Source organism: Heteronotia binoei, chromosome 2, assembly GCF_032191835.1.
Source record: "Heteronotia binoei isolate CCM8104 ecotype False Entrance Well chromosome 2, APGP_CSIRO_Hbin_v1, whole genome shotgun sequence".
In the NCBI taxonomy this organism is placed as follows: Eukaryota; Metazoa; Chordata; class Lepidosauria; order Squamata; family Gekkonidae; genus Heteronotia; species Heteronotia binoei.
This window is the reverse complement of record NC_083224.1, coordinates 151458657-151478232: the sequence shown is the minus strand read 5'-3', so window position 1 is coordinate 151478232 and position 19576 is coordinate 151458657. Positions and strand designations below refer to the sequence as shown.

Sequence of the window (19576 nt, the reverse complement as noted above, 5' to 3'; positions counted from 1 at the left end):
TCTTGTTCCACCTACACTGACTTCTGATTTGTATCTGGGCTCATTTGAAGGCACAGGTATTGACCTTCAAAGCCCATACAGCCTGGGACCAAGGTACCGTAAGGACCACCTTCTCTAGGATCGCAAACCTCCCCATGGGGGCTGGAGAGTTCCCAGAATTACAATTGATCTCCAGACTATAAAAATCTCTTATTACTCATTTAAAACATTCCTTCCACTTCTGCTGAAGAAAATGGCTACTCTGGAAGGTAGACTGCATAGTATTATGCCCTACTGAGGTCCCTGTCCTCCCTAAACTCCACTCTCCCAGGCTCCACCCTCAAATCTCTGGGTATTTCCAAACCTGGAGTTGGCAACCCTCCTTCTTCCATATGAGCCTACTGGCTTACTCATGTCATCTGAGATCCTCCTCTGGCTGCCCAACATCTGATGCTAGACAGTTGAGAGGGCCAAGAGTGGGTCTTCTCTGTTGTGACATCTAAACTTTGGAACTGAGTCCGCTTGCGGAGAGGGCGGGATAGAAATTTAAAGTAATAAATAAATAAAATAATAAATAAATAAATTGTCTCAGGGAGATTTTTTTATCACCCTCTGTCTGTATTTTTTGCCAGCAGGTGAAGACTTTTTGTTTGTTTAACCTGGCATGCCCCCAAAAACGACTATTGGCCCACCTTCTGCTGTTGTTTATGTGTTTTAATTGAATGTTATATTTTAGCTGTATTGTAATTGTTTTAATGTTTTTATCACCACATTGTGGACCCTGATTGGGTCGAAAGGCAGCATAAAAATGTTTTAAATAAATCAGTATTGCTGTTAAAGGCACATTCTGGACATAGGATTGATTAAAAAGCTCCTGAGAGCAGTTTCTCATTTAAGGTTTGCACATTTTGAAGTGGCTCCAAAATAATGAACATAAAATGATCAAAATGGTAATTTACTGGTCAGATGTGTTTTTTCAGTGTAAGCAGTTGGCGAACTTTTTCTGTTCAAAGAGGAAATCTTTTTATGGCTTCTAGTTCATGTAATAATAACTGTTAATCTTTAAGTGCCATCACTTTACTGTTAACTTTTACATAATAACTGTTAATCTTTAAGTGCTATCACTTTACTGTTAACTTTTACATATAATTAAAGCATGAAATAATTTAACTGACATCAAGTAACTGAACTGGAGCTTTCAGAACATTAAGTTTCTGTAACATTTCAAAGCATCTGCATAAAAATATTATCCCTGTTTTCATTGCCAAAGATTTCTGTATAACGAAAAGGTTACATACTCTTAAAGCAACAGAAGATGGTTTATTATTATTTTTAAAGTAGACTCCTTGTTATTCTGGAGAGTTACTTGTTCAAACCCAGAAGGGAACTAACTAAAGATCTTTAAGCAAGCAGTAATGTGCTAAAAATTATTACCCAGTACATTACAACAATATTCAGTATAATTCGAATAATCAAAATATAAAGAAATTTTTAACATTAAAAATCAATGTGGTATATCATTATGTGATATAATTATTTTACACAAAAGCAATTATATTACTAGTAACAACAGCAAATCTTAAATACATATTTTGAAAACTGTCAAATAATTTCTTTTTGAAAAGGTCACAAAGCCTAACAAACACTAGTGATTTCAATGGAAAGTCTACTTAATTAAATAGTTCCATTGGTGGTTTTTTTTAAAAAAGCTGCCAACACCTCCCCCGCCCTCATAATATCCGATCCGGGACGCTGTAAAACTATAAACAAACGCCTCTCATCTTCCAAGTGCAGTGTGAGCGTCTTTCACCATAGGCTGTATAGTCAATGTACAAAGAATCCAACAGGTGGCTCCGTGGCGCAATGGATAGCGCATTGGACTTCTAGAGGGTGAAGGGATTCAAAGGTTCCGGGTTCGAGTCCCGGCGGAGTCGCAGTTAGATTTTTGTTGTTGTTTGATTTTTTTTTTTTTACTACTTTCAGTATCTCCTAATTCACTGCAAACATTTGCTGACCCTGCGAAAACTACCCTTCCCGAAAGCCCCAGAGCCCAGCTCAGGCGCTCTCGCTTGACAACCCTGCTTTTTGCCTTCCCCTCACGAGAACCAGCCCGGTTGAGCGCAGGGTGGAAGGCGCTTGCCCAGGGCGGTCAGGGGCGGAACGGCTGCCGAAAACCGTTCGGGAAATGCCCGGCCTTGCGTGTCTTCGGAGCCGGATCGAGGCAGAAGCGTCGGGCACGGCCTCACACGAAGACCCCCGACTGTCCCCGGCAGCGAGGCGGCCACTAAGTCGGCGACCTGCTCGCTTCCCGCCGACAATCCCAGCACGGCAGCTTCGCCACCAGCAGCCTCTATTCTTGCCCCACGTTTAATCACCTCAGCGCCTGCTGATCCCACTGAGAGGCTCTCGTTAGTCCTTCTTCTGCTGCTTTTGTCTCCAGCCCTGCCGCTTACTGCAATAACCAACCACCCCCTCCTCTCAGCAGCCGCACGGCCATTTATTCCCACGCAGCGCTCCCAACGGCAATAAAAACAAGCCGGCCTCTTCGTGACACCCGCGGGAAACATAGGGTTGCCAAGTTCAATTCAAGAAATATCTGGGAACTTTGGGGGTGGAGCCAGGAGACTTTGGGGGTGGAGCCAAGATCAAAGCTGTGACAAGCATAATTGAACTCCAAGGGAGTTCTGGCCATCACATTTAAAGGGACGGCACACCTTTTCAATTCCTTCCTTCCATAGGAAATAATGAAGGATTGGGGCACCTTCTTTGGGGGCTCATAGAATTGGACCCCCTGGTCCAATCGTTTTGAAACTTGGGGGGTATTTTGGGGAGAGTCACTAGATAATATACTGAAAATTTGGTGCCTCTACCCCAAAAGACAGCCCCCCCAGAGCCCCAGATACCCACGGATCAATTCTCCATGATTTTCTATGGGAATAAATCTCCATAGGGAATAACAGAGTTCCCAGCAGACATTTCCCTCCCTTCCCCCCGCTTTCTGATGACTCTGAAGCGGGGGGAGGGTCTCCAAACAGGGGGATCCCCTGCCCCCACCTGGGGATTGGCAACCCTAGGGAAACATCGGGCCGTGGAAACAGTTCAGGCACCCTCCAGCCCCTTCACGTCTACCTGCTCTTACCACGGGAGTCCGCGTGTCGTCGACTTAACCACGACCGTGACGAAAAGAGCCGTCCCTAAGCAAGAGCCATCGCCTATTCCTCTCCCCCGCCCCGCAACCCCTGAGCAGCCATCGAGCAGCACAGGAAATGGAACTCTCCTCACAGGGTTTTTCCTTCGAGCACAATCAAATATGCCCGAAATGGCGAAAGTGGGAAGAGGGGAGACGGAGAAAGGGGACAGCTGGTGGTGAGGGGAGAAGAGCTACATTTCCTGGCATAGGCTTGGTCGGAGAAGCGGCCCTCGCAAGGGAAATTGTGGCCTACTGTCCAAAGAACACTAGGCCAGAGGTGGCCAAACTTGCTTCATGTAAGAGCTACATAGGATATAAACGTCAGATGTTGGAGAGCCAGACATGAACGTCAGCTGCTTGGCAGCCGCAAGAAAGGAGGTGGAAAGAAAGGAGGAGGGATGGAGAGGTGGAAAGAAAGCAAGTTTAACTTTAAACACATTCTCTAAGCTGCTGGCATGCTTGGCTTAGAGAAGTGATTTAAAGAGAAAAAATGTCTTCTTCAAGCTGGCCAGCAGGGTGATGAGGGCTTTGGGAGCCTCACAAAATGTGTAAACGAGCCTCATGTGGTTCCTGAACCAGTTTAGCCACCTCTGCACTAGACCATTAGCTGGCGTGTCTAACTCAACACCGAAGTAAGGTGGAGAACTGATGCAGTTGCTGTTTGTTGAGGCCTTGTCAAATTGCTGGTGATTTATGGTGACCCAGTAGAATTTTCCAGACAAGACATTCAGAAGTGATTTTTTATTGCTATCGCACACTGCCTTGACATTTTTAGTGAGTTATCTACCAGGACCCCAAGCTCTCTCTCTTGGTCAGTCTGCTCCTGTGTCACTTTGCTGGTGTTCTTTGGTGGTCTCTCATCCAAATATAGACTACTGCAGATCCTACTTAGTTTCCAAGATCAGGCTAGGCCCAGCTATCCAGGTCAGAACAGTTTTTCATTATGGAGTGAAGTATTGTTTAAAAGGAAGCTGGTTAATTGCTACTTTGCTTGCCTGAGCTTTTATGACCCTAGGCTCCTATTAGAGAGGGGGGAAACCCAAGCAAAGGCTTGGATGTTAAAATTCACACACTTTTAAATATATAAAACAGGTTGAAACTGAGGTGTTTTGTTAGCAGTTGACTTTCACCTAATTTAACTTAATGACTTTAATTTTGGTGTTTCAAGAGCTGCCCCCTTAAAAGTTATCAATTATTACATCAAAATAGTTTGTCCACAGAACCATACTGAGCATTGTTTACCTTTCCTTAATACCATATCTATTTATTCCCCTCATCCCCATCTCCATTGCTCTGGCTTGTTTTTTGTATTGGGGTCACTAGTTGCAAAACCCTCTGGGATTTTACTATTACCTAGGTAAAGCTTTAAGAACATAAGAGAAGCCTTGTTGGATTAGGCCAATGGCCCATCCAGTCCAACACTGTGTCACACAATGGCCAAAAAAATTATATATATATACACACACAAACACACACACACATATATATATACACACACACTGTGGCTAATAGCCACTGATGGACCTCTGCTCCATATTTTTATCTAACCCACTCTTGAAGCTGTCTATGCTTGTAGCCGCCACCACCTCCTGTGGCAGTGAATTCCACATGTTAATCACCCTTTGGGTGAAGAAGTACTTCCTTTTATCTGTTTTAACCTGACTGCTCAGCAATTTCATTGAATGCCCACGAGTTCTTGTATTGTGAGAAAGGGAGAAAAGGACTTCTTTCTCTTTCTCCATCCCATGCATTATCTTGTAAACCTCTTATCATGTCACCCCGCAGTCAACGTTTCTCCACGCTAAAGAGCCCCAAGCGTTTTAACCTTTCTTCATAGGGAAAGTGTTCCAACCCTTTAATCATTCTAGTTGCCCTTTTCTGGACTTTTTCCAGTGCTATAATATCCTTTTTGAGGTGAAGTGACCAGAATTGCACACAGTATTCCAAATGAGACCGCACCGATTTATACAGGGGCATTATGATACTGGCTGATTTGTTTTCAGTTCCCTTCCTAATAATTCCCAGCACGGTGTTGGCCTTTTTTATTGCAATCGCACACTGTCTTGACATTTTTAGTGAATTATCTACCACGACCCCAAGATTTCTCTCTTGGTCAGTCTCTGCCAGTTCACAACCCATCAACTTGTATTTGTAGCTGGGATTCTTGGCCCCAATGTGCATTACTTTGCACTTGGCCACATTGAACCGCATCTGCCACGTTGATGCCCACGTTGATCATACTGTATTTCACTCACACCTTCCAATTACTTCTCTCAGCCTCAACAGATCCCTTTGGAGTGCCTCACAATCCTCTCTGGTTCTCACCACCCTGAACAATTTAGTGTCATCTGCAAACTTGGCCACTTCACTGCTCACTCCCAACTCTAAATCATTTATGAACAAGAGCATGGGACCCAGTACTGAGCCCTGCGACACCCCACTGTTTACCGTCCTCCACTGTGAAGACTGCCCATTTATACTCACTCTCTGCTATTAATTAGCCAGTTTTTGATCCACAAGAGGACCTGTCCTTTTACTCCATGACTCTCAAGCTTTCTAAGGAGTCTTTGATGAGGAACTTTATCAAAAGCTTTCTGGAAGTCAAGGAAAACAACATCTATTGGGTCTCCTTTGTCCACATTTGTTCACCCCCTCAAAGAACTGTAACAGGTTAGTGAGGCAAGATCTTCCCTTACAGAACCCATGCTGAGTCATCTTCAATAACCCGTGTTCATCAATGTGCCTACTCATTCTGTCCTTGATAATGGTTTCTACCAACTTTCCCAGTATTGAAGTCAGACTGATTGGCCTGTAATTTCCTGGATCTCCGGAACTCTTTTTAGAGATGGGGGTGACATTTGCTACCTTCCAGTCCTCAGGAACAGAGGCAGATTTCAATGAAAGATTACATATTTTTGTCAGAAGATCCACAAGTTCAACTTTGAGTTCTTTCAGAACTCTTGGATGTATGCCATCCGGACCTGGTGATTTATTACTTTTTAATTCGTCTTACAATACAGAGGGTGAAGACTAGGGCGAAAATTAGCAAAAGTATGGTACTCTTAAATTTCACTAGAACATGTACTTCAAGCAAGTTCATAGGCTAACACAGTATTTTCCAACAAAGCAGCTAGAAGAAAACTGGGGTTTAGTCAAAGATTTGTGGACCATCTTTGACTGGAAGAGTTGAGGCATATAAGCCTCTTCATTGTATTTCCACCTTTACCTCTGTTCCCTGTCCAAAAACAAATGCTATGACATTATGTTGCATCAACTGCTGCATGAATATACTAGTACAATTTTTTTAAAAAATTAAAACTGCTGTTTTTACACAGTACTTATGAGTATGAAAAAGTCCATTCAGGATAGCAAGGCAGATTTCCATGGCGTAGTACTGTACAGTGACGTTTAGCCATATCGCAGTATCCCAAAAAGGTTTGTGTTTCAGACTGCAATTTATTCTTTAGTTGCTTGCGTTCCATGCAATTCATTTTATCATTTCAATAGAATCATGGAATAGCTAAGTAATGAAGCTGTCATATCTATTTTTCAGAATAGAAGCCTAGTGCATACAGTTACATGCTTTTAGAAGGGATTCTGATACGGATCTATAAGGTACAAGGTAGTACCTTGTAGCAGAGTGCTAAAGCAGTACTGCAGTACTGTGGTCTGAACTATCTGCTCACGACCTGAGTTCGATTCTGGTGGAAGCTGGATTCAGGTAGCCGCCCCAAGGTTGACTCAGCATTCCATCCTTCCGAGGTCGGTAAAATGAGTACCCAGCTTGCTGGGGGGGAAAGTGTAAAAGACTGGGGAAGGCAATGGCAAACCACCCCATAAAAAGTATGCCGAGAAAACGTTGTGAAAGCAACGTCACCCCAGAGTCAGAAACAACTGGAGCTTGCACAGGGAACCTTTCCTTTCCTTTCCCAATCAAACATTGCAGATATGGCACAAGAAGTGTTTCAAAGGTGAAATGTCACCCCACAGTGTCATACTATTGTCCCTAGAGCTCTTTATATAGAACTGTTTCAAATTTTTGCATGTCATGATAGGTAAGATTAATATCTAAGTTTAAACTAGATTTTTTTATTACTGTGTAATGAAACATCACCAAAATTACCATAATAAAATCCTTTTGCCTAATCAGTTGGCTTCACCATTACTAGAACAGAACTTTGGACAGAACTCAATGGATTTAAAAGATGCAGCTTATAAAAAAGGGGGTGTAATACTATTGAACAGGAATTGTACCATATACACTTATGAGTTTACAGATATTTTAAAAACTGACACTATACATTTAAATACCTTTAAAAATATGTAATTTGACATTGCAAAAAGACATTGTATAAAACCTCCAGAGATAGATTGTAACTGCTATTCATATGTGCAGATTTTTTTTAGAATACATCACAAGATAGCATTTTTTCCAGCGTATACATTTGTGGCTTTACAATATTTTCTTAACAAAATTAAGTATAAATTAATTCACCCGACTTGGGAAGTTTTACAGTTATTTTAACAGATATCTATGAAAACACCCCAAAGATTTACAGATTATAGGTTAAATAGAAAGGGCACTTTACACAGTTGATTTCCAGAACTTTTGATTTTACACAATAGCATTTGTTTCCTCTGAAGTCTGAAACACAATTTGTTTATGGATACTGAAAGATCTTGATTTTATTTCCAAAATGAACAAAAAGGTAGTTACAAAAATTGCTGCCAAAACAGATTTGCTGTGTCCTGTTTCTTATGTGATAAATATTAACCCATAATTTGCAAATTTGCACAAAGCAGTGTTCCATCTTATTTACGAAATTTCTTCTGTTTCCTGTTTTTCTTGCCGGCCGCAAGGGCTGCCTTTTCTGCTAGGATTGCTTGATACTTTCTTTTGTTGTATCTGAAAAAGAGAAGTAATTGGAAGGTGTGAGTGAAATACAGTATGATCAACAAAACAAGTTCTATACACAATTCTTTTTTCACAGATTAAACAATATCATGCTGAACTGTCTCCTGCAATTCCCATTTGTTTAACATAAACTAAATAGTAGTAATGACACCTGGCCATGACACTAAGTGGAACCACAACATTCAGAAGTAATGAGCACTCAAGCACAGATGTTAGGATTTGGGCTTTGAAGAAGCATCTGTCAGGCCACTGTTTGAAACCAGATAGACCCTGGGTCTGATGCTGCTGTTTCTTTCCATTTAAGAGTATTTGGTGCGGCAAACAGATTTCTGATATTCTACTGAGAATACTATTGAGGATAATTTTTCCCTAAAACAAGGAGATCTATGCCTGTATCTAAAAGGCAACTGAACATCATTTCCACTGGCAGAAGTGCATGCTGTTTGAGAAGGTCCATGGCTCCCCAGGAACATAATTTTGTGCTACAATGGAAGGCAGAAAAATTCTGTTCCTGTTCCACTTGCTGTACTTGGGATCTCACTCATCTTTCAGGTTTGTTTCTTATTTATGTGACCATATGTTTAGTGAGATTAACTGTAAATACCTTCTAAATTCAGCATCTGCCAGAAGTTCTTCCACAATAGTTTTCTTCCTTTGTTTCTTTGGAATTCGAGCATGGTAAAAGTCTACTGGAGAATCCACAACAGTTCCAACCTAAGAAAAGAAAAATCAAGGTTACCATGATTACTACGCATATTTTAATGGGTTTTGCTTTTTTAAAAAAATCATTAAGAATACAGTAAAGAGATTAGGATTAGGGTACAGTTAAAGGTAAAGGTAGTCCCCTGTGCAAGCACCAGTCATTTCCGACTCTGGGTGACGTCGCATCACAATGATTTCATGACAGATTTTTTACAGGGTGGTTTGCCATTGCCTTCCTCAGTCATTTACACTTTACCCCCAGCAAGCTGGGTACTCATTTTACCGACCTCGGAAGGATGGAAGGCTGAGTCAACTTTGACCTGAATCCAGCTTCCATCGGGATCGAACTCAGGTTGTGAGTAGAGCTTGGACTGCAGTACTGCAGCTTAAAATATGGTATGATGTCAAGCAAGACCACTAAAAGTGTACAAAACAAACTGCACAATTGACATTCAAATCTTTACTGACAATTTAAGGGAAGTACAACCCACAGTGAGAAGTTTTATTCAGCATGACCTCAGCCAGTGCATCATAAACACATTTATGGAACTCACATTCAAATAAATGTGCACTGGATTCAAGCAAATTAGCCTTCAGGATACTTAACTGTACTCTGGATGTCAGGGGCAGGTTAAAGATTTTGTTGGTTTATTATCCGCCTAGTTTGCCAGCAGGTTCCTTCACTGAGATGATGGAAGCAGTCTTGGATTTATACTGATGATCTCAAGAATAACTATCTGTGGGGATTTCTGTCTACATTCTAAGACTGCCTTGCCAGTTTTCACATCTTCAGGGCTGCCAGTGACAACCATGGTACTGTCCAAGGTTGTGATGCAGCCTCTGCTTTTGGTCAGTTCACTGACTTCTGAACGCATAACTGAGCTTAACAACTCCTTTCTGCAGAGATGGTAGGCTTGTTAGCATGGTCTGCCCTTAAGAGATTTATGGGTCCTCTTGGTTTCCAGGTAGCATTTGGGGATTCGCTTCTTTTTCAGGATGAAGGGGGGAGGGAGAGAGAGAGAGAGAACACACAGTGTTGGATTCCATGACAGATTTAAGACCAACAAAGTTTTATTCCAGGTGTATGCTTTTGTGTGCAAGCACACTTCTTCTTTGGAGGGAAGGAGGAAGGATGGATTCTTCTGACAAGTACAGTGTACTTGAGAAAATTATTTTGGCTTATTCTGAAAAGTTTTTTTTTAAATGGATTTCTCTGTTCCTATCTGGATATATTTTCTTTCAAAAAGACCCTGATTAGGAATTAGAACCCTTGGATTGGTTCTTATATCTTGGAGAGTGGAATGATGTATATTTATATCTGTGTTTTATATTGGTAATAAGATAGGAAAACTATGGTAATGGTCTTATTACCACACATTGGTAATAAGATAGGAAAACTATGTCTCAATTCAGTCCAAGAGGATGCATTGTCTCGAGCTTCATTATCAATTGCAATTCAGCAGTCTCTCTTTCTAATCTCCCTTTGAAATTCCTTTGTATCAGAACTGCTACTCTTAGGTCAGCAACTGAATATCATGGTTTCTAATGTCAAACTTATGTCAGTTATTCTTTACATCCTCCTGGATGGAATTGAGATCCAGGTTTCCTGTCTGATTACCAGTGCTGGTATCTCCACAGCTACTACCCCTCTGCATATCACACCTAATCCAATCAAGCCTGCTATTGTCATTCACCTGCTATTGCCATTCGACATCTGAAATCACCTTTATAAAGTTTATATCTCTGGTACCTCATGCATGGACGGACCAGCACAACAAAGTGACATTTATGTGAGATCCATCCCCCGTGACAAATTAGTTCAACACCCTGTTTTAAATTGTGTAACAAAAGCCACCTTGACTTATGGGACAAGCAGGGGTTTAAATAAATAATACTCCACAGTGTAGCCACCACCCACAGTCCATAAGGCTCACACAGATGGAAGCCTACAGACAGTTTGAACCTTCTCTGAAGTTCCTGGAGAAGCAGAAACCTTGGTTTCCTTTAGAAGCAATCATGCAGCAAACACCACAGTTGCATTTCAGAGTTCAAGGGCAGAAGAAGTATGGTGTACTAAGCAATAGCTAGGAAATTGAAATGTATTATTTTTAAGGTAGTCACAGCTAATACATAACAAGAAAAATCACATATCTAAGGCATCAGTGAGTGTGAATATATTCAAGAAGATATTTAACTTTATAAGAATCTTCAAAGTAGTGAAGCAGGACACAAACATACACACAATTTCAACTATTTTCTTGGTCAATCTTTTCACCTTCTTACCTGGAAGTATTTTGGGAGACCTTCTCTATCATTCTTTTTATAAAAACGTTTAGGATCAATGGCTGCTCTCATCTTCAGAGCCTGAAGATCATTTTTCAGTTCATCGGTTATTTCTGGGGCTTTCATTCCAAACCAACCATCACCTGTTGTTTTCCCCCGCTCTGCCTGCGTGTAAGCACCAAGAAATAAGTTTGAAGAGTTAGTATTTTGAAATAGTAATCAATTTTGTTTTATAAGCTTTCAAAGCAAAGCACACACAAACAACAGTTTTAAATTATTTATACAGAGAATACATATACACAGTCTGAATACACTTATAATTGCAGTCAAAATACAGTAATCCATGTTTATATATTTAGTTACTTCATTTACACTCTCCACTTGTCCACTCATCATGGCATACATCATTCTCCTCCACTTAATCCTGTAAAGCAGACTAGGTTAAGTATATATGACTGGCCCAAGGTCACCAAGCAAGCTTCCATGACAGTTTAGGAACTGACATTCAGTATCAGATAGTGTATACTCTTTCTTTCCCATGCATCCCTCCTGTTTCATAGAATACATGCTCTCCTCCATTGCCCCAAATTTATTCAAATCCAACTATTCTATTACTGTACCAGTCTCCCCCTGGCTTTGGATACATGATTTAGTCCCTTTGTATATGGATTCTCTACCACAAATGGCTAAAAGGTACTGTTTAAAAGTAATGGCTAATATCAGTTTTCAATTTTATTATATATTTTTTACTTTCTCAGGATGCCATCCCCCTGTTTTATCTTTACAACCTTGTGAGGCAGATCAGACTCAAAGATGTATTGATGGGGAGATACATATCTGCAGAGAGATTTTAAGAAAATGGTATGTTTAGCGCTTAGAAAATTACCAATGTTGCTCAGTGGCATACTACTTACCCTACGCTGTTTCTTTAGTTGGTAGAGTGATTCTCTTAAGGGTGGAACACATTCCCTTTTTTCAAAGTCAGGAGTTATAGTACTCTTCTGCAAGAGCTACATATGAAAACATATTTCATTAGACTGATATAAATACTACCCACTGCTATACAAATAATGGTAAAATTCTAGCACTTGGAGAAGCCATTCAACTATTAACAGTTTAAGCTTTAAGAACAAACAGGGTTTGTAAAAACAATAGCTATATGAAATTCATCTTCCAAAGCTTGAAAGATGATCAAGGGCCCATAAATGTACTAAACAGAAATTTCACTGAGAGTGAAGAATTAAGATGTCACAATAACTGACAATTTATAATAAATAAAACTAACAATGTTTTTAATTCGCTGAAGACAGAGGTAGAATAAATTCACTTGGAAATGTGATACTACAGAATCTAGCCACATGAAGACAGTATAGATTTTTTCCACTGCATTTGTAACAGGGACTGACCCATAGATCGAGAGGCTAACAGTGGAGTCCTAAACACAGTTACACCTAACCCCATTGACTTTAATGGACTTAGAAGGATCTAACTCTCCTTAGGCTTGTATGGAAAATAGAATGTTTTTCTAATGCAATGTACACTTTATAAGATCAAGATTAGTGCATATAAATAAGGAGTTTTCTTATAGGATGAACACTGCTTACTCTCTATTTCTTAGGGGCTATTAAACATTCATTTAATACTATAGCATGCTAGAATGACCCTGTCCTTGCCCTGAGGACTTAAGTTAAGCAAAACATACAGGAGTGAAAAGAGAAGACAGATTTGAGGGCAGCTACAATACAACAGGTAAGAGTAGTACATAATGTAGACAAGCAGAATGCAACAAGCAAATAAAGTAAGCCCATGATAGAAGTGGGTTTAAGTGATTTAAAGGAGGACTGGTAATAATTTGATAGTGGGGTGAGAGTGGAGTTCTAGCCCTAACAGAAAACACAAACAAAATCTCAAGATGGAGTAACAAGAAGAGACCATCTAGTTAAAATGCAACTAATATTCTATTAGTCCCTAACTGTAACGAAATATTTGTGCAGCAGTAATATAACCAATATAAATCTTTCTAATGAAAACCACTGCTATTGCATTTATCATTTCCTTTCAAAAGATTTTAATTGTTGGTTCTATTAAAAGCAGACTCCACAGCATGTCAGCACTGTATTTCTCAGTATGACTAACCAAAATCCAAGTGACAGTCATTTTGATGCATCTGACTGTAGGTGTTTGTGCACCACTGGCTTGGGAGTGGCTCAGCACAGGCAGATACATGCTAAAGCCAAGAAAATGTGCAGACTTGGATCCATATTGGCTACTACTGAGCCAAGTCATCCTAAATACAAAGAACACCCTGAACAAAGGGCACATATGTTCCAAAATGCCAAAATAGCAGCAGGATTAGCTGAACAAAGGGACATGACGGTAGTGTCACCTGCCAGAAAATAATCCTGAATACATGATTAAAAAACATTCAGTGAGAAAATAAGTCTAAACTAATAAGAGCAGAGCTGCTTCTGAGGTTTTACAGTGCAGTTCTAAACAGAGTTATACTCTTCTAAGCCCCTGATATATTTACTATTGAGACAATAGGCCAAGGTACACCTTCTCATACATTTTGTTCAATAGCAGTCTCTGAGTAGTTTACCTCATCCTTTTTCTTCTCCTTCAGTGGCACAATTCCATGTGAGACAGACTTCTCTTTTCCTGAATCCAAATTAATATATAACTCTCCCAGGTCTTTAGGATTTAGGCCAGGGTCAATGCTGCTTGATAATGACAAGCTGGAAAAGAAAGAGCTGGTTATTTAAACATACCAGCCCACAACCACATCAACACATGCATGTTATCAACTGTTACAGATAATGTTGTTTAAACACACACAAACTTAAGGAGGGAGTGTCTGCATGCTACTCAGCTACTAATTTTTAATATATATTTTGGACTAAACAAGAGCTCAGGGCCAGTAATGTTAGCTCCACCCATTCCTCCTCCCTTAGGAAATGACAGGAGATGCTCTTTAGGTTCTTCCCATGCAATGTGAAACACAGTGCTATCCATAGAACTCCCCTTCCTATCTAAACATCCCACCTCAGGACACAGACTAGATGTAGACTCTCAGAATGGCCCTGAAATGCACAATGATATGTTTGACATTATGCTGAAAGTCAGTCTGAAGCTACCACTTGATGATTCCTGGATTAGGTCTTCAAGGTTTAGAACATAAGAGAAGCCATGTTGAATCAGGCCAATGGCCCATCCAGTCCAACACTCTGTGTCACACAGTGGCCAAAAAAACAATTATACACATACACACACACACACACATACTGTGGCTAATAGCCACTGATGGACCTCTGCTCCATATTTTTATCTAACCCCCTCTTGAAGCTGTCTATGCTTGTAGCCACCACAGTGTTTTTTCCCCCTACTATATGGCAACCAATGTTAGGCACAAATCTCTCTTATGATCAGAGCTACTTCATTATTCCAGGCCTTCCTTGTCCCAAAGTTTTTGCCCTACTCTCCAATTTGATAACTGAAAGCAGAGTAACAAGATCAAATTTTAGCCAAATCGTTCACAAGTCTAGCAGGATATAGAAACCGTGTCTAGGCTAGTCTAAGAAAGAACTCACGCTGTAGGGGTCACATCCGATGAACCTTCCTCCTCATCGATAAACTCTTCATCTTCTTCCAGCTCTGAGGACTCCTTGCTTTTTGTTCCTTCCCCATCATTCCCTGTGTCCTTCTCTTCTAAGTAGTATGCTTTGCTAGAGTCTAAGCCAGGAGTTTTGTCAATCACAAACATCACTTCACTGTCTGAGGTGTCCAAGGCCAGTGCATTTTGCTTACTGCTACCCGCACAACTAGCAGTCATTTTTATTTCATTTGTTTCTTCTAAATCACTGCTGTCAGATTCACTGCTATCATCACTGATAAGAAGTGACACAGTGGAACACCTCTCATCCCCTGTTTTTTTTGTTGCACATGAAGAAGATTCAGCAACTGGCTCCTCCTGGCATCCATCACTATCTATACTAACAACAGATACCCCGCAGTCATCACTGCTTTCTGTAGTCTGCGATGGGATATTTTGTGGGCTGCCCGTTTCATGTAGCTTGTCCACTTCTATTACCTCTTCTGCTTGATGGAAACAACTATGTGTAAGCATTCTGGTATCTGGCTTGTGGGTTTCCATATTGTTTTTGCCTTTATTAGGGGCTGTCTGCTGTGAGAATGTGGCTGCACTCTTCACTGGAGACAATTTTTCAACTGTTTTTCTAGATTTTTCTGATGTTTGATCACACAATTCTTTTGTGTTCTCCACAATTTCATAAATAACATTTGGTATTTCTTTTCTAGCCGATTCCCTTATGTTTTTGTTCTTTCCTGCATTTTTCTCTGCACACTCCACAATTTCACAATCCTTCTCCTTTTGCATCTCTTTTTCAGGCATTGTTTTTGTAGATTCTCGATCTCTTTTCTTAGAAAATCTGCTTGAAAATCTCTGCTTTAGATCACTCCTAGTGACAGATTCAGAATGGTGCTTTGATTTACTCTGAGTAGTTGAGAGACAGGATGTTTGCTGTTCATCATAATCAGATTTTGTGGGTTCTGAATCAGAAATTACTATTGTCTGGGATTTAGATACATGATTAGGCAACTTTTCATCTCCTACCACAACATCACTTTTCCTTTCACCCTGTGATATTGTTTCTGCTTGTTGTCTCAGTCGCATGCTCCTTGTCATTCTTTTAAACTGAAGAGAAGGTTCTGTGGAAACACCTGAGCACCATGATTCTGCATCAGAAACCTCTTCAGCTTGCACTTCACACACAGGCAATATAGTGGCCTTGACTTGTCTGCTTCTAGTCATTCTTGCAACATTGGAGGCTTGCAGTCCTGAAACAGGGGAAGCGCACGATTCTGATTCAGAGAGATCATCATCCCGGCATTTGCTGTTTTCACTGGGAAACACTCTCTTGCTTTGTCTGTTTTTAGCTGGAGATTCTGACTGACAAGGAAGTACAATTTGTCGCCTTCTTGTCACTCTTATGAACAAGGGTACAGAGACAGAGGAACAGTTTGATTCTGCTTCAGAAACATATCCATCAGTCTGCAATTCAGCAACTGAGTCTGCTAAATGTGTAGCTTCACTCTTATTCTGAGTAGCTTGTACCTCCAAATGCTCCTCAGTATCTGGGGGTTTTTTAGACTCCTTCATTTTCTCAGAACAAGATTCAGAAATGATAACTGGGTGGAAATTCCCTTTACTTTTACTCCTGGTTGCTCTCCCAGGTGTGCTGCCTTCCATTGAGAAACACTGTGAGAATGAGAAGATGTCAAAGTTATGCAAAAGTGATTTTATCTGATAAATATAAATGCCAAATAGGAAACTCCTGATTTCAAATTGCAGGGCACTAAAGTAATTTGATTTAAAGCAACCATCTATTGTACAAATGAAACAATATTACATCAATCTTTACTACGAGAATATCATTTTTGTTCAAGTTTGCCTATTAGAGCATTAAGGCAAATCACCCAAGTTTTGATACACCCCTGCTTTTAAAAGAACCTTAAAGGTAAAAGGTAAAGATAATCCCCTGTGCACACACCAGTCATTTCTGACTCTGGGGTAAGGCTGCTTTCACATTTTCATGGCTGATATTTTATGGGGTGGTTTGCCATTGCCTTCCCCAGTCATTTACACTTTACCCCCAGCAAGCTGGGTACTCATTTTACCAACCTCGGAAGGATGGAAGGCTGAGTCAACCATAAGCTGGCTACCTAAACCCAGCTTCTGCCAGGATCGAACTTAGGTTGTAAACAGAGCTTGGACTAAAGTCCTGCAGCTTATCACTCTGCACCATGGGGCTCTTAAAAGAACCTTACACCATAGAATCTACACTGCTGAACAGACAAAATTTTAAAACCTTAATATGTTTTTGATAATAGCAACAACATTTTTCTGTTGAATGCTTATTCCATTGACATCTACTGAATGGATAAAGCAAATCATTTTGAGGCTTATTTCTTTAACTGAAATGAACATTAAGATTTCCCTAGAATTAACTGTTCTTCTTGACATAGCTTACGAGTTGAGTCACATGAAGAGAATTAACTGACAGACACACCAAATACACCTCAAGTACTTCCACTACAAGGAGTTCTATCTCACCAAGCACAAGAACACAAAAAGAACATATAAAAATGAAAACAAAGAAACGTGATCCAAATTAAAGAGAGTAACGGAGCATTATGAATTTAAAGAACCATACTTATACTTTTAGAGATCTTATCACAGCAAGCTGTTTCTTGCCAGCTAGCGTAAAACAGAGTTACAAGGTCAGATTTTCATATGAGATGGCACTATTGCTGAAAGCTTCGAAGTTTATCAGCAACAGAGACCATATGTAAAATTACTAGCAACACATTCAAAACTGTGCAAAGTTAGTATGCACTCAAGCACACTGCATTGAAAACTTCCATAAAATATTGTACCTTGGCAGGCAGTTCAGTGATTCCATGACAATTATTTAAATTGATATCTATGATTTCTGAACAGCATCACTAAGAATAACAGAACTACACCATAAAAAGCTACTAGTCTATTTCCTTATACATTCAATTTAATGCAGACTGATTTATTCTTAAAGAACCATTTACACACACGTTTGATCAGGATCATTAGAGCAAGTCCTGTCTGGAAGCAGTAAACAAAAATGGAAAGACATCATGTTGTATTGTCTCTTCCCTAGAGGATTGATTGATTAATTAATTATTGTATGACAGTGTGTATAGTATAGCCAAGAGATCCTAAGACTGTCTGGCAGCCAAAAGTTCCAGCTCTTTTAGTGTTATGCACCACACTTTCCAAGGTGGTTTGCCATTGCCTGCCTCTGCATCACATGCCTGGTATTCCTTGGAGGCCACCCTTCCAAATACTAGCCAGGACTGATCCTGCTTAGCTTCTCTGATCTGATTACATCAGGTTAGCCTGGGCTATCCCGGTCAGGGGAACTATGGGAATATCAAGACACATCATGTACAAGCTTCACACAATTTGCAATAATTAGACTCACATACAGCAAACTCCTCTCTAGTACTTTACAGCACATGTAAGTATTATGAAAGGTTCACATAAGTAATGCCAAGAACAGAAGTACTGCAATGCATACCCTGCAAGCATGGCCATGAAACTGACAGGTACAGCACGTCTTCACAAACGGGACAAAGTTTTCACTGAAAACACCAAAAGCCCACTAGGACAGGGGTAGAGGAGGAGGAAACACCACTCCTCGCAGTCTAGATCCGAGATATTAAGACAAGAATGGTGCTTCAGATTGCAGTGTCCTCTCAAAGCTTGCAGAAATTTACTCACCTGATCAGCCCACCTACATATCCATGACAGAGCACCGCAGAAAACGTTCGCTCTGAGATGAATCCTCCTCCCCTCCCCAAAGCCAAAAGTACGCACCTCGGCTGCGAAAGGCACTCTGCCGGATCCCCATGCTCTGCAAGGGCCGCAATGCACCGAAATCTTAGCACACATTTCATTCCCATTTCCAACACCATCCAAAGAAAAGAGTTTCCTTCTCACGCTTCACTCCCCCCCCCCCTTCCCCGGTCACACGGCGTAGCCCTGGCACCTAGGGGAGAATGCGCGTGCTCCCGGCGTGGTCAGAAAATCGCGGTGGAGGGAGAGGAAAAGAAATCCATCCGTTGGACCACCACCGCATGCAAGGGATGTGTGTGACGCAACTGATAAGCAAGCCCTCCCCACGGTGCTGCCTGCTGTTTCTCCCGTCTCTCACCATAGAGGAATCGTTTCTTCCCTCAGAAGACAGCGTCGGCTTACTTCGCCGCGTTGCTCGCCTAGTGGCCATCATCTTCCCAACTTCTTTACCGGAAGCGCTGCTTCCCCTTCACTGCCGGATCGTTGAGCATTGCTTAAGCACTCCGGCGGGAAACCTCTCTCTTCCCTCTATGGTTCCCCTGCGAAGATTAGAAACGCTGCTCTCTTTCGAGAGCCGAAAAGAGCGACGGCGAGAGAGAGAGAGGGCGATCATACTTTGAGGGAAATTTCTCTGCGCGTGCAGAGACTCTTCTTTAGAGAGAATTCCTCAGGAAACAACTAACTGCCTAGTCAGTTTCAAGACAGATTCTTATGTTCTTGAATCTGCATTGCGATTATTACAAAATACCTTTTGCCACTCATGTTCCAGTCAATGATCCCTCTAAGCTGCAGAGTCCTGTGAGCAAAAATTCTACTATGTGAGCTACTAGCATTAAAGTTGTGAGCTACTGCATAAATTAGTGTGTTCTGGGGTCATCCTTCCTGAGCTAAGACAAAAATGTGAGCTGGAGGTTAAAAATCTGTGAGGTACCTCGCGCTAACTCAGCTTAAAGGGAACACTCCAGTATGTCCATTAGTCTGCAGAACATCTGCTTGCTAGGACCCCAACTTGCTGGAATGTCACTCATCACAGCAACCATGTTAACATACCACATGTTCATCCTGCAGGCGGCTGGGCATGAGCATCCGGAATGCAACC

The 19576-nt window shown here is 41.0% G+C and overlaps 1 protein-coding gene and 1 non-coding gene across 2 annotated transcripts; one reads left to right on the top strand and one right to left on the bottom strand.

The window, feature by feature from the left end:
• Positions 1-1828: 1828 nt before the first annotated feature.
• TRNAR-UCU (transfer RNA arginine (anticodon UCU)) lies at positions 1829-1913 on the top strand. The gene is given in 2 exon segments: positions 1829-1865; positions 1878-1913. It is a non-coding gene; the product is annotated as a tRNA-Arg (tRNA).
• Positions 1914-7477: 5564 nt separating this feature from the next.
• DNTTIP2 (deoxynucleotidyltransferase terminal interacting protein 2) lies at positions 7478-19025 on the bottom strand. The gene is made up of 7 exons (XM_060232242.1): positions 18836-19025; positions 14657-16344; positions 13669-13804; positions 11984-12079; positions 11070-11234; positions 8689-8798; positions 7478-8075 (listed from the first exon to the last, which is right to left on the bottom strand). Exons 1-7 carry the CDS (start codon positions 18908-18910, stop codon positions 7982-7984), a joined length of 2364 nt encoding a protein of 787 aa, XP_060088225.1. The 5' UTR covers positions 18911-19025; the 3' UTR covers positions 7478-7981.
• Positions 19026-19576: the final 551 nt, after the last annotated feature.

What these genes read in the sequence shown, in the direction of transcription:
- DNTTIP2 (XM_060232242.1), bottom strand. Translation starts at nt 18,910, where the DNA reads ATGATGGCCACTAGGCGAGCAACGCGGCGAAGTAAGCCGACGCTGTCT. An exon ending in GAAGAAACGATTCCTCTATG is followed by an intron (nt 16,345 to 18,835) that starts GTGAGAGACGGG and finishes TCATTCTCACAG; the next exon opens with TGTTTCTCAATGGAAGGCAG. An exon ending in AACTAAAGAAACAGCGTAGG is followed by an intron (nt 11,235 to 11,983) that starts GTAAGTAGTATG and finishes GCTTACACGCAG; the next exon opens with GCAGAGCGGGGGAAAACAAC.